General features: G+C 39.5%; 1 protein-coding gene across 3 annotated transcripts in view; it reads left to right on the top strand.

Annotated features, from left to right (window-relative positions):
- SCAMP1 (secretory carrier membrane protein 1) overlaps window positions 1–18,193 on the top strand; it is a 79,588-nt gene continuing 61,395 nt past the window's right edge. Inside the window, exon 1 of one of the 3 annotated variants that reach the window (XM_059694249.1) lies at window positions 1–228. In XM_059694249.1, the coding sequence (XP_059550232.1) occupies window positions 172–228 (57 nt within the window). In that variant the 5' untranslated portion in view covers window positions 1–171. The remainder of the gene's footprint in view (window positions 229–18,193) is intronic. The other 2 variants (XM_059694251.1, XM_059694250.1) reach the window with 2 other exon arrangements.

Genomic DNA, 18,193 nt, shown 5'->3' with positions numbered 1-18,193 from the left:
GCGGCGCACGGGGCATGCTCAGTGGCGCGGCCGGCTGGGTGGCCCAGCAGCTGGACCCGGATCTGCTCGGCGCTCGGCGCGGCGGCGACGTGAGCGCGCAGGGGGGCGGCGGCCTCGCCTCGTCTCTTTCTCTGCGCCTGGGTCGGGTGGGTGACGCGGAGCGCGAGAGAGATGTCGGATTTCGACAGTAACCCGTTTGCCGACCCGGACCTCAACAACCCCTTCAAGGTGAGCGTCGCCCCCAGCCTCTCCCGCCGCCGCGAGGTGTCCTTGTTTGGGAAAACCGACAAGTTCCTTCGCGCCCACCGCGCCCGCCCCTCGGCTGCTCTCGGCCGCCTCGACTGGGGCTCCGGGCCGCGGCGGCACTCCTTTTGGGGTTCGCACCCGGGCTCCCTCGTCACTGGCTTGGGGGTCGGAGCGGAACCTCTTCAGCTCCGCGTCCGGACCCCCTTCCCCACGTCCCCGACGGAGGAGCGTCATGCCCTGGCCCGGGAGTGGGCCCGAGCGCCCGAGGGCTCCCGGCCTCCTGTCGGGAGCGGGCCGGGTGGGAGCCCTGGCAGGTGGAGTTGTCACCTGCCAGGCTGGCTCGGCTGGCCCGGCCCGGCCCGGCCGGCGGCGGAGGGGGAGGGAGGGAGCTTGCCCTCCGTGGGGTTGTCATGGGGACCCGAGGCGGCGCCGAGGAGCTCTGCCTGGAGTGATGGCCGAGGTGTGTAGAAGAGGTGAGGGCACCGAGTAGGCTGCAATTAAAAAAAAAAGGGGGTGGTGGTGGTATTTTTATTTCTTAAACTTGTGTTGCGCTCAGAGATACTTGTGTGGCGCTGCCACCCCTCTCTCGACATTTAGGCTGAGGTGGAGGGTCTGCTATCGAAGTAAAAAATGAACACACCTGTCAAAGAATAGCGCAGGCGGACGATCGCCTGCCCACCTAGCTGCTCCTGGGGAGGGGAGCGCCGGGCTGTGTTCCAAGCTCCCCGTGCGTCACCGGTCCTCCGGGCTGTATCGGGATACCGTTCCCTCCCCACGTGAGCTCCCGTCCTTCTCGGAGACAACCTTCTCCATCAGCCGCAGCCCCGGAAGGGTCTGGCTCAGGAACGGCCAAGGGAGGAGACGGAGGCGTTCATGATCTGCGCTTCCCTGAGTGCGGTAGCTAAACAAGTAGCTGCCGAAAAGCACACCGGGTTTGTCCATGAGCTCCGCTGCCTAGGACGTGAAAGTTGTTCCCAAATGCTGGTTGGAAGGGAAGTCGTTTCTTTATTTCCCCTGGATATATGCGGTAGTAACCTGAATTCGTAGTCTCACAAAATGAAATCGTAACTTTTAATTTGTGGTCACATGAGTGCCACTCTTGGTTTGTTGAGTTTACATTTCTTCTTTTGACTCCTGGTTTGATCTCTGATGAAGAATCTGGGAGAGAAAAAAATATCCCAATTTTGATTTTTCGCCTGATAATTTGATGGAGGATTGTGTTAATTAGATGACCCTGGTTATAATTGACAACTGGACGCACTCTGTATAAACGTAGAATGGACCCATTTGTCACTATCCTTTGCCTCTAATTTCACTTGAGAAAATTCTGTGCAACTGGCATGAAACTTTCAGGTTTTTACAGATGATATGGTTGCATTTTGAGGAGATTTTTCTCACTCAGAAGTGTAGTATGTAGTGTCCTATCATTCCATGTTGTGGAAAATCTGATTATTTAGTCATAGAACTTCTAAAGAGAGACTTCATAACTTGTCAAATGGGTGTTATTTTAAAGTTATAATATTAAGAACCTGTTAGATTTTCCTAATTCACTTAATTCATTAATGCTATTTTTCAGTGTCTGACATTGTGGCTATCAGTTTCCTATTTGGTCATTCCATTTCATACCATATTTCATATATCTGGTTCTCTTTTATTTATTAAATTTTTTCCTTTATATTGAACTTATTGGGGTGACAGAGGTTAACAAAATTATACAGGTTTCAGGTGCACAATTCTACAGCGTGTCATCTGTACACTGTATTGTGTGTTCACCACTCCAAAGCAAGTCGTCTTCCATCACCATTTATCCCCCCTATACCTTACTCCACCTCCCCCTACTCCTATAGCTGGTGTTCTTGCTATTGCACAACATTGTCTTCTTCTTAGCCCAGAATGCTCTTTTGTGACAGCTAGTGTTGCCATGACACTTTCCTCTTCTGCCACACATAAGGTTTCTGTACTAATTCTAACCCCCAAAATAGTTTTAAATACTCATTGATAGTGGCATAAAATTATAAACTCTTTGTTCTTTATAAGTGGATGCATACAGAGGGTAATTTTTATTCAGGTTCATAAAATATTTCAAGGGATGGATAATTTAGGCCTAAAGAAGACCTGATTGCACACATGTTCCTGTTTATGGTCTTTCCTTGTTTTTATTGACAGTCCCAGCACAGTGTATCTGACCCTTTATCTTTCCATTTGTTTCCAGCGGCCCTTCCTCTTTCAAAGTCAAACTTGACATCTATAGCATATTCTTTCTTCCTTCACTTTTGCCTGCCTTCCATATAAATGTCATTTTTGAAATAGCATTTCTGGTCCTCTCTACCTAAATATAAAAAGTTTCTAGATCGATCTTTGTATTACGTTATAATCACCTTTCTTTTCAAATATGTCAATATTTTCAATATTATAAAATAAAGTTCATATTTTCAAAATATATGATATTTTATATTTGGCAACTACCCAATTTCTTGATTAAAAGCTACTTGATTTCCATTGCTTTTTCAGAGTTTTAAAATATTTCTTTTGCTTCACTTTTATGTTAGGAACACTTTTTAAAATATTTTATTGATTTTTTACAGAGAGGAAGGGAGAGGAATAGAGAGTTAGAAACATCGATGAGAGAGAAACATCAGCTGCCTCCTGCACACCTCCCACTGGGGATGTGCCCGCAACCAAGGTACATGCCCTTGACTGGAATCGAACCTGGGACCTTTCAGTCCGCAGGCTGACGCTCTATACACTGAGCCAAACCAGTCACGGCTTAGGAACACTTTTTGTCAGCATCTTCATTTGAGCCATGTCATGAAAATAATTTCTGATGATATGTCTTTAGGTAATGTGACTAGTGGTTTACTTGATTTTATTAGCTGTTGTAAAGTTATTTGCTGGATTCAGTTCATTTTTTTGATTAATTGCTTTATTTTAGGAGTTGTGATAGGATCAGTTAATGAGTTTATGGCATTTGATTAATTTTCATTGTGCATCAAGAAACTTGGAATAACTGGAAATGTATAATAATCTGAAAAAAAAGATTATTATATGGTCGTTTTTGATAATCCAATCTTTAGTAAAATGTGGTTTTAAAGCTAGAGAGGAAAAATATTTTCTGTATAGTCAATGTATTTATTGAGTAATTGCTGAATGTTATTCTTTTCAGTTATCATTCTTTCAACAACTATTTAAGAAACATTTCTATTTTTAAGGATATTAGCTTAACATGGCAGCAAACATGCTTGGAAAGTGAAATAAAAGGAGAGAGTTTAATAACCAGAGGAGAGATCAGTAATATAGGATCTTATAAGTCAGTGAAAGAGTGTATGAGTACAAGTCATTATGAGTGTGACTTGTTCAAAGGAGGGAACAGTAAGTGGCCAGAAAATTTTCATGTCTCCTAATATGATTTAGTATATGGTATTAATGTGCTAATTGATTGTATTAGAAAATTCACTGTAGAAATAACAGTTAATGTAATTTCTTAAAATAGAATAAAAATATCAAAGTTAGGAAAGGAAAATCTTAAAATGTATTTAGTTAGAGCTTATTCTATGTATGAAAAAAAGCCTAGATACATGCTATTTTACATTTGACAATGACCCTAATTTCTTCTTGATTAAGAACCTTTTGATTTCTATTGCTAGCTTGCAACTTGCTCATGGTTGTTTTTTTTTTAAAATCCTCACCCGAGGATATTTTTTTCCATTGAGGGAGAAGGTGAGGGAGAGGAAGAGGGAGAGGGAGAAAGAGAAAGAAACATCCACGTGAGAGAGACACATTGATCGGTTTCGGCCAGCATTGGCCCCTACTGGTCTGGGATGCAACCCAGGTGTGTGCCCTTGACTGGAATCGAACCCGAGACCCTTTAGTGCACAGACCAGTGCTCCAACCACTGAGCAATCCTGGCCAGGGTTTGCTCATTGTATTATATCCAGGTGTAGGTAGTGCAGAATTGGCATTAGAACTTAGATCTCCTGATTCCAAGGCACTTATTTGGTTGCATTTTGCACAACAGAATTCTTGTTTTGTATTTGGTGCATTTGATCTTGGCTTTGTCACTAACCAACCATGAGACCTTGGAAAGTTACTTAGCCACTCTACATCTCAGTTTACTATTCTGTAAAATAGGATAATGGTACCATTACCTTCTCCATAGGATTGTTAATAGGATTAGGTGAACATACATTTAGCATGTAATAAGTGCTCAATGCATGATGGCTTTAATCTGATAATAATAAGTAGTATTAATAGTAATTCAAGGAATTGTATTTAATTGCATATAACCATATTATTCTTAGCTTATTAATTTGGTGAAGTTCATGTTCCTTTTGACTCTTCTAGAGTGCTAATAGTAGTTTTTTGGCAGGTCATAGTTGAGGAATTAAGGTAAAAAATAATGAAGTGGTTTGCCCTGAGCCACCCTGCTAGACTAATTCCAGGTTGTCTGAATTCTAATGCTTTGTCACTGCATATGCTTCCTCTCTAATTAAGTAACTCTATTAAAATGGAGCACAATGTCCATTTTGTTTTGGCCTCAAAAATTAATTCTCTGTCTCTTAAACATGGCTTACAACTCGGCATTCTTATTTATGTTATCTTTTAAGTTATAGTAATGTTGAAAGTATTCTAAGAATTTAGTTGAAGTTAAAAATTGAAAACCTCGTCATTAAAAAGTGACCCATAATTCAAAGATGTTATCTATTTTGTTTTCATTTACATTAAGTTGATGTCACTCCTCCCTTATCCATTTAAATTTTAAGATTGGAGATGTTTTAGCATTAGGAAAGGATTTTGAGGATTTCTTCTGTAGTAGTTTAACATTGCAAAGCTTTATATTTCAACATTAATATGGACATAGTGATAGTAGTAGTTATTGGTATTTTACATTCAGATCAACTGTGTAAGTTCCCACTCTTTTTTCTTAGGTTGATGTTTTTAAAAAGCTTGTGTTCTGCTGCTGATTATATTTCATCAAATTAAGATGCATTATTATTTACCATTGTCTGTTATCTGTCACTGTATAACAAATAGTCCCAAAATGCAGTGGCTTAAAACAATTATTTGCTTACTATTCTTTTGCTTAGCTGGTCAGTTTGTTTACTTTTGAATGTTAGTGGTTGAAGTCATTCAGGTGGCTTCAATTATCTAGCCCAGCAATTTTCAACCGGTGTGCTGTAAGAGTTTTTAAAATATGTAATACCTGACTAATTTAGTCAGAGGCACAGACCCCTTTTCCCTTAGATTGTCAAATAAAAAAATGACAACAGCCAACACAACAGTAGTCCTCTGGCATGAATGCCCTGTCTTGAACCATAAATGTATAGGTCACATAATAGAATTGCATCTTATTGGTCATGTCGCATAATAAGGTTGCATCTGATTGGTTAATTCTTGGTACCAGAAATCCTTATATACAAGTATAGGCACCTGATTTTTTAAAAAGTCACTTTGGAGCAAAAAGGGGAGGTAATTACTATTATTATTATTATTATTTTGTAAATTAAAATTATACCTGTTTTTTGTCAGATTGGCAAAAAATATAATTTTTGTGTGTGTGTGCTGTAGAATTTTTGAAATTAGTTTATGTGTGCCATGAGATGATGAAGGTTGAAAATTGCTGATCTAGCCTCTTCACTGAGGCTGGATTGTTTAAGATGTCCTCATTAAAGTATCTCAGTTACCTGGGGCTGTCAGTGGGGGACAGCAATTGGTTCTCTTTCATGTGGCCTCTCTACTAGGAATAGTTTAGGTGGTTTACATAGTGGCCACATTGTTCCATGAGGATAAGAGCTGAAGCTGCAAGGCTTCTTGAGTCATTTCACTTCAGCTACATTGTTAGTCAAAACAAGCCACAAAGCTAGCCCAGATTAAAAGGAGAGGGGAGGATTAGATTCCACTTCTTGATCAGAGCAGCTGTGTCCCTCTTGATACAGACCTAGGACCTGGAAAGATATACCCAGAATCAAATGGTGAGACAGTTACAGGATAACCTCAATACACACTTCTATTCAAATAGGGGAGGAGGGGGAGGCACGATTGCTGGTCCATAGCAAGTCTGAAATCCAGCCAGGTTCCTGTATTTATAGTCCCCTACTTCAGGGGCAGTGAGTGTTCCTTGATTAGGTACCAGTTCTACTACCTGGAAGTCTTTCCTTAATACGTTCCTTTCTTCTGCTTTTGGCTCCACCTTCTGAGAAGTCATTTTCCTCTGTCATAAATGACCCCTGTTTGCAGCTGAGTAGCATTTTCAGTCAGCTTCCTACCTGTTGAAAGTTGGGAGCTCAAAAGCCTCTTTTCATTTTGAAATGTCTCTGTTCCTTTTAGTTCAGATTGGCACAACTCTCTTAACAATTTCTTGTTAATCTTATCAGGGTTCAAACTGTACCTTAAAACACATCCATTATTCTTTTTTTTAAATATATTTTTTATTGATTAAGATATTACATATGTGTCCTTATCCCCACGTTACCCTCTACCCCCCCCCCACCTCCCACTCATGCCCTCATCCCCCCCCCCCCCCCGGTTGCCCGTGTCCATTGGTTAGGCCTATATGCTTGCATATAAGTCCTTTGGTTGATCTTTCCCCCTTACCCCCACCCTCCCCTACCTTCCCTCCAAGGCCCGACAGTCCAATCAATGCCTCTCCATCTCTGGATCAGTCCTTGTTCATCAGTGTATGTTGTTCATTATATTCCACAAATGAGTGAGATCATGTGGTATTTATCCGCTCTCCAGTTCCATCCATGCTGTGGCTAATGGTAAGAGTTCCTTTTTCTTCTTCCTCTTCTTAAAGAATACCTTTCAGCATTTCATATAATACTGGTTTGGTGGTGATGAACTCCTTTAGCATTTTCTTATCTGTGAAGCTCTTTATCTGACCTTCTATTCTGAATGATAGCTTTGCTGGATAAAGTAATCTTGGTTGTAGGTTCTTGGCATTCATCACTTTGAATATTTCTTGCCACTCTCTTCTGGCTTGCATGGTTTCTGTTGAGAAATCAGCTGACAGTCATATGGGTACTCCCTTGTAGGTAACTGTCTTTCTCTTGCTGCTTTTAAGATTCTCTTTTTGTCTTTTGCTCTTGGCATTTTAATTATGATGTGTCTTGGTGTGGTCCTCTTTGGGTTCCTTTTGTTTGGGGTTCTCTGTGCTTCCTGGACCTGTAGGTCTATTTCTTTCACCAGGTAGGGGAAGTTTTCTGTCATTATTTCTTCAAATAGGTTCTCAATATCTTGCCCTCTCTCTTCTTCTGGTACCCCTATAATTCTGATGTTGGTACGCTTGAAGTTGTCCCAGAGGCTCCTTACACTATCTTCATATTTTTGGAATCTTTTTTCTTTTTTCTTTTTCGGTTGGGTCTTTTTTGTTTCTTCGTATTTCAAATCTTTGACTTGATTCTTGGGATCCTCTTGTCTGCTGTTGGATCTCTGTATATTATTCTTTATTTCAGTCAGTGTATGCTTAATTTCTAGTTGGTCCTTTTTCATATCCTCGAGGGTCTTACTAGATTTCTTGAGGGTCTCACTAAATTTATCGGCGGTTTCCATAAAATTCTTGAAAAACCTTATAAACGTGGCCTTGAACTCTATATCCAGTCGTTTGCTTTCCTCCATTTCTGTCATTTGTGACCTGTTTCTTTGTCTCCGCATTTTTTATGCTTCCCTGTGTTGGTAGAGTGGTTTTGTGTGCTAGGTGTCCTGTAGGGCCCAGTGGCTCAGCCTCCCCAGTTACCTGAGGTGGACACTCTTAGTGCACCCCCTTGTGGGCTTTGTGCACAGTCTTGTTGTAGTTATGCCTTGATTGTTGTAGGACCACTGGGAGGAATTGACCTCCAGGCCAATTGGCAGTGAGAATCAGCTGTGTCTGCAGTGGGAGAACTTCTGTGCTGAAGACACCCTTCTGGGGCAAGACTTGCTTCAGTGGGGCTTTGGTGCTCACTGAGTCTGCCCCCTGAGTGTGTCCCTTATGGATCTGAGGGGTTATAATCGGATGGTCCCCCTCTGACAACTGGGTACACTGGCTCTTGGATCTAAGGAGGTGCTAATTTAGTCTCTGCCTGAGGTTACCCAGCAAGAGCTAAGAAGAGAACTGCAGATTCCCCTTCCTTGTTTGGAGTTTGGAGGTGCCCTGATGAGGCCCAACTGTGAAGCAATGCAAGCCGTTGTGGGGCTTTGGGCCTTCTCTTGGAAGTTCTGGGTCTGTCTGGCCCAGCTGCAGTTAGGTAATTTTCAGGTTGCAAAGGGCCGGGGCATTCATATGCAAAAGCCTCTGCTGCAGCCTGGGTGGGGCGGGGTCTCAGGGAATCAAAGGGCGGAGCAAGCAGCTATGGCGGATCCTCAGCCCTGCCCTAAGGGGCAGCGCGTCTCAGTGTCCCAGTAATTGCTGCAAGCACCTCTGAGGGAAAGCTGCCCTCAAGTTCTGAGTTCTGCCCGCTGCCAGACAGTCCAGTTTCTCCCCGTATGAGTCCTGGGTCCTCAGAGACTTCCCGGAATCGGAGTTCAGAGCAGTCAGGAGCTTGTGACTCCCTCCCGATTCAAAAAGACAGCCGCGTCCTCAGGTGCCAGCCCCTTTCTGCGGGTGCGAGCCTCCGTACCTCTGCACTTTACTTCCACAGCTCCTCTGGCTCTCAGCGTGCTTTTCTTTCCTTCTAGTTGTAGAATTTCCACTCAGCCAGCCTTCCTGTAGTTCTGGATGATGTCCGTTTTGTCTTTATGTTGTTTTTTTTGAAGTTGTTGTGGGAGGCAGCAATTTCCCTGTGTTTATGCCACCATCTTAGTTTCTCCCCATTATTCTTTTTGAGACAATTGTTTTTATGTAGGCTACTAGATTGTCAGGGTGCTTTGGATCAACACTCTTAAGTTATTTAGAAAACCTTTTGTCTAGGTTGAGCATCTCCTATGGCCAGTGAAAGCTCTCAGGCAGGTATAAGGGGAAGCTGCTAATGGGGGTGGGGTATTTTTTTACCATACTAGTATTTGAACACAGTTTTATTTTGGTCCCATGAGTCTAACAATAATCATAATGGAGATGATGGTGACTGAAAAATTTTGAAAGTAAACTCTTTTACTGATATTACCAAAACAAAGTTTTTGTGTGGCTTTTTTGGGGAGTACAATTATTATTTAGTAGTGCTGAATGCAGATTCAGGAAATTTATTGGATATTTTCTTAATATGATTCACCAGTGTGATATAGTTTCTGAGAAATATATATTGGATTAATGAAATTAGTGATCATTTTTAAAAAATGAAAGTATAATATTCTGTTCTGATCTATCCCACAGGTATGCCAAGTACTTATTTAAAGAGTTGGTTGAACAAAGTAGAATGTGCCCAGAGAAGAAGTCAGAATAGTCATGAGTCTGGAATCAAGCTCTAGGAAGAATAATTGAAGTTTAGATTACTCAGTAGGTTTCCGTCTACAGAGGCTAAAGGGAAGTACGAGACATTCAGATATTTGAAAAGTCTTTATTGGTTGAGTAAATAAACTGATTTTGCTTCAGAGAAAAAAAAGATCTAAGGCTAATTGTCAGAGTTTACATTGAAATACTTTTGTCCTAACAAAGATTTAAAAGCATCTGTTAGAATAGCCTGACAATGCTTTTTTTTTTTGGTAATGGAGTTCCCCAGTACTTGAAGGAATTCAAGCAGAATTGGGATGACCTATCAGAGATGCTGAGGTAGAGATTTTTTTTTATGTTGTTTTTGATTTTACAGAGGGGGGGGGGAGTGGCGAGAGGGGGAGGGGAGGGGGCGCACATTGATCTGCTGCTTCCTGCACACCCCTACTGGGTATTGAACTTACAACTCGGGTTGTGCCCTGACTGGGAATCAAACTGGTGAACTTTTGGTACATGGAACGATGCTCAACCAACTGAGCCACAGCGGCTAGGGCTGAGGTAGACATCTTTGTATCTTAAGTTTTTTGTACTTTGAACTCTGTAATTACATTTTTGTACCAGTATGGACCATTTTGTGAATTAATAAACTCTTATCTTTTAATGTGTTGGTATTAGGATTGAGTCTGATCATCTCAGCTAGAAAGGAGGCTTCATGTTTTAGGGGCCTGCTATGCTCTGAGCCTCAGTTTCTGCTGAGGGAATAGCCCTTAGTGGTTGCTTACACAAAGGTGATCATGTCCTCTGTTGTGTGACCCTTGCCACACTGGCCTCAGCTGACTGGTCTTACCAAAAGTACCCGGCCCAAGAAAAGCCAGTCTCTGAGCTTATCAGAAACAAATAAAATTGTTTAGTCCAAAAATTTTGCCCCAATAGGAACAAAGATAGCTAACTGTGCTATCAGGAAAGTGAATGAAAGCAGAGAGAGACAGAGAGAGAGAGAGAGAGGGAGGGAGGGAGGGAGGGAGGGAGGGAGGGAGGGAGAGAGAGAGAGAGAGAGAGAGAGAGAGAGAGAGAGAAGGAGAAAGAAAGAAAGAAAGGTAGTTGTAGTGGGAATAACTGTGGAAAGACATGAGGAAAGAGCCTAATTATCTTAATTATGAAACACTAGAGAAGAAATCATCTGGCCTGGACTTCTGAGGGTTATTTTCTAGAATTCTTGTCCCTTATTAGAACTGATCTTGAGCTACAAGAGATATTGCCATGTCTTGAAGAATTCCAACTTCTGTGAAACCTGGCATCTTTTTTTAAAAAATAATCCCTCCCTTCCCCCAGCATTTGAGGTGACCAGAATTTGTTTCATTCAACCAGAATTGCCAAAAGGTAATGCAAGGTAACATTTTCTTGTGAAAACCGTGATAGAGTTAAATCTGTATTTAGACTTAATATAGATCTGAATGGTAGAGTATAGGTCTACATGATAGAATTAAACCTGTATTTAGTTTTTGGTGGTAGAGATGTTTTTAAATCACATAGGGGAAATTTCCCAACTTTCAATAGGTGTGGGAAGTAAAAGATGAAGTGGAGGGTGATTGGATTTGACTTTGTACCAAATCTTATCACTTTATGCATATATACATAGCCCATGGACACAGACAATAGTGTGGTGAAGGCTTGGGAGTGGAGGGTGCGGGGCAGAGGGGGTCAATGGGAAAAAAACAAAGGGGACATCTGTAATACTTTCATCAATAAAGATAAATTTTAAAAATATGTTTTTATTGATTTTTAGAGAGAGAGGAAGGGAGAGAGATAGAAACATCATCGATTGCCCACCTTCTGCACGCCCTCCCCCGCCACCTCTGGGGATTGAGCCCACAATCCGGGTTTGTGCTCTGAAGGGGGATTGAACCTCGATCTCCTGGTTTCTGGGTCTGTGCTCAACCAATGAGCCGTGCAGACAGGGCCAAGTCTTACCACCTTTATTTTGTTTGTTTTGTTACTCCTGAGGCAGCCTGTACTGCCCTATAACTTCTGACTTCACATGGTAGACCAGCATGGAGCCCCTGTTCTCCTTCCTTATGCAAGAACTGCCACAAGAAGTCTTTGTAGACCTATACACAGAGCAATCCAATAATCTCCTTCTCCCTGGTGGGTGCTTTTAAGAATTAGTAATATTAGTTCTTCAGTTGATGGATATTTGGGTTGTTTCTACCTTTTGACTATTATGAATAGTGCTACTATGTGTATTTGTGTACAAGTTTTTGTTTCAACACATGTTTTAAAATCTCTTGGGTATATAGCTAGGAGTGGAATTGCTAGGTCATATGGTAACTGTTGAATGATTTGAGGAACTGTTGGACTGTTTTCCAGAGGGGCTGCACTATTTTACATTCTTGCCAGAGGTGTATGAGGGTTCTGCTTTCTCTACATCCTTGTCAACACCTGTTATTATCTGTTTTTTATTCTAGCCATCTTAGTGGGTGTGAAGTATCTCATTGTGGTTTTGGTTTTCATTTCCTTGATGGCTATATGATGTTGAAGCATATTCTTATGTGCTTATTGGCTATTTGTATATCTTTGGGAAAATATCTATTTAGGTCCTTTGCTTATTTTAAAATTGGGTTGACTTTTTTGTTATTAAGTAGTAAGAGATTTTTATATATTCTGGGTACAAGACCTTTATCCAGGTGTATGACTTACAAATATTTTTTTCTATTTGTTGATATTGTCTTTTTACTTTCTTGTTAATGTGCGTTGAAGCACAAAAGTTTTAACTTTAAGTACAAATTATCTGTATTTTGTGGCTTGAATTTTGATATTGTATCTATGAATCCTGTGCTAAATCTGAGGTAATGAAAATTTAATCCTATGTTTTCTTCTAAGAGTTAATAGTTTTAGCTCTTTGAGTTAATTTTTGTTTATGGTGTGAGGTAAGGTCGAACTTCATTCTTTTGTATGTGGATATCCAGTTATTCTAACACCATTTGTTGAACAGACTGTTCCCCCCCCGCCCCCCCATTGAATGATCTTGGCACCCTTTTAAAAAATCTCTGTACTTTTTCTTAATCTTGCTAAACAAATGGAATATTTTATCTAAAAAGCTCTTTATATTTCATGCAGAATGGCTCCCAAATACCTGATGATTGTCCTTAGAGTATATATATGTTAGCTTGCCCAGCTTTCAAAATTGCCAGAGCTAGTGTTGCAACTGCTTCTAAATCTCTGCTTGCTTTAAGATGTTGTTTTTTTTAAGAAACAATGTGATAATGGGTTTTACACTTGTTTTTAGAATATAATTTTGAACACACTATCAATATTACCAACTTGATTTTTCTTTTTCCATAAAAGAAACACTTCCATTTATTTTACAAAATACAGATGAATTACTGAATACATATTGGAACCTCTTAAACTAATAAAACAAGGGAATAAGTGTATTATTGTAAGGTGTTTTGCATGAGTGTTGTGAGATCAAACATTGAGTATTGGTGGGATAAAACTAGGAAGAAGGGATTTGTAATAGCTATACACTGATAATTTTAACTTGATAAGTTAAACAAGGAGAGATAAATACAACACTTGAATGCAAGTGACTTAGAATGTGTAGCTATTAAAGGTTTTTGCTTATCAGTCAAAACAATGGATATTGTAGAAACATTATTACACAATAAATATAGTGGCCTAGTTGTATGCATGCTGTTGGCAGCCATTTTACTTGTGGGAATCCTCTAATGGTGGTTAGAATCCTCATATGGGCATTTGGAATACATATAGAAAGTGGTGAGAAATGAAAGTGGAAAGTGGTGGGAAAAGAGTAGGAATATTGGCTAGTCATGGCCAGGAGTTGGTATACTAGTGTAATTTTACTACCATTTAGCAATTTCCCTAGAGCTGTTAATACTTGTTTTAGGTTGATTTAGTCAATCTTGTCATCTTATTTTTTGGCATCTGAGTCATAAATTTTAGTGAATTTGCTTGCAAGTAAGTGGCATATTGTAAAAATGCAAATTAATGTATTTTCAAAACTAAAACCAAGTATATTACATGCTTTTTCTATTTGATTAAAACAACTTTTTATGGAAATGTTTATATTTGAATCTCAGGGGTACTTAACCACCATGTAGAGTTGAGTTTTCAGGAAAATATTCTATGAACTATATGTATTGCAGACAAACATTTCTGTGTCTTGAACCTGGTGTTAGAGGGGTTAGAGCAGGGGTGGGCAAACTTTTTGACTCGAGGGCCACAATGGGTTCTTAAACTGGACCGGAGGGCCGGAACAAAAGCATGGATGGAGTGTTTGTGTGAACTAATGTAAATTCAAAGTAAACATCATTACATAAAAGGGTACGGTCTTTTTGTTTTGTTTTGTTTTATTCATGCCCACGGCTGGGTTAGAGGAAGGAGTAAATGAACTTTGCAGAGCTTTGTCTTCCACTAGCAGAGGGGAGTAGGTAAAAGGGTGGCTCTAGAACCAGGCCGCCTATCAAGTTTGCTTTCTTACTTCCTAGCTAGGTGACCTTAGACAAATTACTTAATTTATCTGCCTTCTGTATATAGTTGTTTTGTTTGTTGGTTACATTTTTTTACAGTTCCAGGAGTTGTTTTTTCCCTGCTGAATCAAGACAAAGATGGGAAGCTTTTAAAATAACAGTGCAAGATTATCTTTGGTTGCAAGATGTGATTATTTATCCTCCCTATTTCATCCCTAAATTGCCTATATTTTCTAAGGCAGACTGTAATTTTTATTAACTTTTGGGTATTAACAGAAATAGTAACAAAGACAAAACATACAAATTATTGGTTGTCTTCCAAAGTTTAGGGCTTTTTATATATCATAAGAACTGAGGGTAATAATGAGAGCTGTTTATTTTTATGACAGATTACCTTGTGATGTAAGTTTTCTTTAAATTTGGAAAGTTGTGCACACTTGTTTGTTTAATGTCGGTAATTTTTGAAGAGGACTGTTTTCCAAAGTGGCTATACCATTTTATATTCTTGCCAGAGGTTCTTTTTATGATATTTGAGTCTGTTCTTAATGTTATGATTACTTTTTGAAGTCATGGAAAGCTAGCAGGAGGTGAATTCTGGTCTCACAACTGTAATTCTGAACATTTCCCCCTCCATCCCCCCCTCCCCAGATATATTGTTGTAGAGAATGCTTAGATTTGGTGGTACTATGATTTTAAGTACTGACCTGGGGAGCTTACCTACCAAGTTATCAAGAGTAGATTATTTGTTTAGCCAGAATTGGTTTCATAAGAAAATCTTCTATGAACTATACATTTACTCTTAAGTGGTAAAACTACATTTAAAAGTTAAATACTTATAATATGACCTAATTACTAAGACCTTTTAAAATTTGTTCACATAATTTTTGCTTGGCACATTTAGTGGTATTTTGGTATTTCATATATTAAAGGAGCAGATGACATGATATACTGTATATAGAGAACCCTAAAGATAAGTGAATTCAGTAAAGTAGCAGGATACAAAAGAAATATCCAAAAATCAGTTGCATTTTTATACACCAATAATGAGCTCTCAGAAAGGGAAACTAAGAAAACAATCTTATTTACAATTACATCGAAAAACCCCACGTAGGAATAAATTTAACCAAGGATGTAAATAGCCTATACTTGGAAAATTATAAGATACTGAAGAAAGAAATTGAAGATACAAATAAGTGGAAGCATGTACCATGTTCATAGATAGAAAAAATTACCATCATTAAAATGTTTATACTACCCAAAGCAATCTATGGATTCAACGCAGTTCCTATCAAGATACCAATGGCATATTTCATGAAACTAGAACAAATATTCCACAAGTTTATATGGAGTCACAAAAGACCCTGTATAGCCACAGCAATCTTGAGAAAGAAGAACAAAGTTGGAGGAATAATTCTCTCTGATATCAAACTACTATAAGGCCATAATAATCAAAACAGCATGTATGCATGGTACTGGCATAAAAACAGACGTATAGATCAATGGAACAGAATAGAGAACCCAGAAATAAACCCACGCCTCTATATCCAACTAATATTTGACCAAAAAGGCAAAAACGTATAATTGGGTAAGATAGGCTATTCAATAAATGGTTTTGGGCAAATTGGACAGATATATGCAAAAAAGAAAAAGAAACTAGACCACCTTCTTACACCATTCACAAGAATAAACTCAAAGTGGATTAAAGACTTAAATCTTAGACTAGAAATCATAAAAATCCTTCAATCTCTGGGTGATAAAAGAGTCAATAGGCACTGCTGATTTTAAGTTCGCCTTCTTCTTTAGCAGTCATTTATCTAGATGGTAAGAATTTATCCATCTTTGTAATTCCTGTCCCATAAATCATTTCACCAGTCATTCATTGTCCATTCCCAAGTGTTTTTTTTTTTTTAATTTTTAAAGACCTAAAATATGCTCTTTGATTACTTAGAGTATAAATCAAACTTAATATACATTTGTTCTCACATTAATCAAATCTGGCATGAGCAGGTTTGTATTTTGAAAAACTCCCCATTCTGGTTTATCATGAAGAATAGATTGGGGAGCTGGTCAGAAGATGGGAAGAAGACAAGTAAAAAGGCTATTGTAATTTACATGTGAGAAATACTAGCATCTTGATCTAGGGTTGGGGGGCAGGTGGAGAAGTGGATAGAAAGAAAGGAAAAGGAGGGAAGGAAGGAAGGAAGGAAAGAAGGAAGGAAGGAAGGAAGGAAGGAGAGAGCTGGGGCTGATAGAAGCTTGAGGGTGATATATGGTTGAATGAATGTTTTTGTTTTTATTTGATTGTGTGCATTTTAGATATGACTGGGACTTGAAATGTAGGTGTGAGCCATCCTATCGAGAGGAAGCAGTTGAACATAGAGAAAAGGATAACTGAAGGTAGAGATGCAATTTAGTTATCGAGAGAGGTCTCCCCCCAGCCCAACCCCTCAGCTAAGTTTTGTCAAGTTGGCTTTAACTTTTGAACTGTAGGGAGTATCTAATACGAAGAAAAATAAAGGATAAATTAAAGACTAGACTTATATTTGTGTTATTCTCCCTCATTTTTTGAAGGGAAAGAGAAAAAAGGGTAAAATGAGTTAAACAGTAATTTAACAGCAGTTTTTGATTAGTGAGTGTGTTGTGGATCAGTATGTATGCTAGTGAGCAGTAAGTATTCATACCTACTAAATTTAAATACTAGAGGCCTGATGCACGAAATTCATGCAAGGGGCTAGGCCCTGGCAGCCCCGGCTTCGTCCAGAAGGTCGTCTGGACAGTCATTCCACTGTTCAGCTGTCCGGTCTAATTAGCATATTATGCTTTTATTATTATAGATAGTTAATGGCACAAACTTTTTATGTAGAGTTTTAATGGAATACAAAATGGTAGAGAATATTGGTTTCACCTGTTCCAGTTTTAAGGCATGAAGATGGGCTCAGGTTACCTTAGGTGATAGAAATCTATTGTTAGGATTCTTGTAGGAGGGAAGGTAGCCCAACAATCACTGAAGTTGTACTGAATTCATTCTCTGGAAGCTAACAAGTTGTCTCCTCAAGCCACACCTTCCTGCCCTCAACTTCCTTCCACCAAGTGGTGGAAGTCATTTTCACATGAAATCAATATGTATAAAACAGGAAAAAATTGAGTTGCATTGATTCAAATGAAGATTAGAGGGTTGATCTGTTGCCCTCTTTTCCCTCTTGTGCCCTCACACTTCCTCTTTTTCTCTTCACCTTGAGGACCTTTTAAGGTTCTGCAGTACCATATGAAAGAAAACTCCTGTAACAACAAGATATTACTCACTAACTAGAATAACTAGTAACTCTGTGTGCTCTGTTTTTGCTTTGGTGATTCATTGGCAACTCTAGTTATTGCCATTCCCTTCAGATGCTGTACCTACTGCTCTTTTTTCTGGTCACTATCTGGATCTACTAAGTCTTCACTTGCTGACTATAAACCCAGTTCTAAATTAACTGCAGCAATGCCAAATCTAAAAATTTGATTACAATATTCATATTTTTATTTTCTTAATTTTCTCCTGAAGGCACACGTTCCCTCTTGATAATCTTCCTGCTCTTCATTTTTAGAAAGCTTGGGAGGGGAATCCTGGGAAGTAGAATGATTTCATTCCCTCCTTCCCATGTTCTTGTGGAGCAAGCCTAGGACCTTTATTTTCTGTCTGTGCTGTACTTTTAATTTATCCTTACTACTTGAATTTTTGTTGTTGTTGCCAAGTTTGAGGTTCGTTAATCAGTAGCTGGTTTCATTTGGTTAAGGCAGAAGGATTTGGCAAGGTGAGGGTGGTTATGAGAAAGTTGATAAGGCTGGAAAGGTAGGCAGGTGCTGGGTAAGATGGTCAGAGCCTTGTATCTCATTTCAAGGAATTTGTATGTTATCTTATAGTTAGTGGAGAGCCTCTAAAAAATTGAAATAGATGAGGGACATAGGAGAGGAGTTGGAAGAGGGGAATGACAAGGTTAGCTATTAATTTTTTAAAGGTAATTTTTATATCTGTGTTGAGGAAGATAAATAGGAGAAGGTACCTTATAGAAAAGAGAGCAGTGGTCTTCAGACTAGCAGCACCACAACACCTGGGAAATACAGATTCTCAGGCCTT

Source organism: Myotis daubentonii, chromosome 4, assembly GCF_963259705.1.
Source record: "Myotis daubentonii chromosome 4, mMyoDau2.1, whole genome shotgun sequence".
Taxonomy (NCBI): domain Eukaryota; kingdom Metazoa; phylum Chordata; class Mammalia; order Chiroptera; family Vespertilionidae; genus Myotis; species Myotis daubentonii.
Note: the sequence above shows the minus strand (reverse complement) of the source record. Positions and strands in the feature narration are given on the sequence as shown.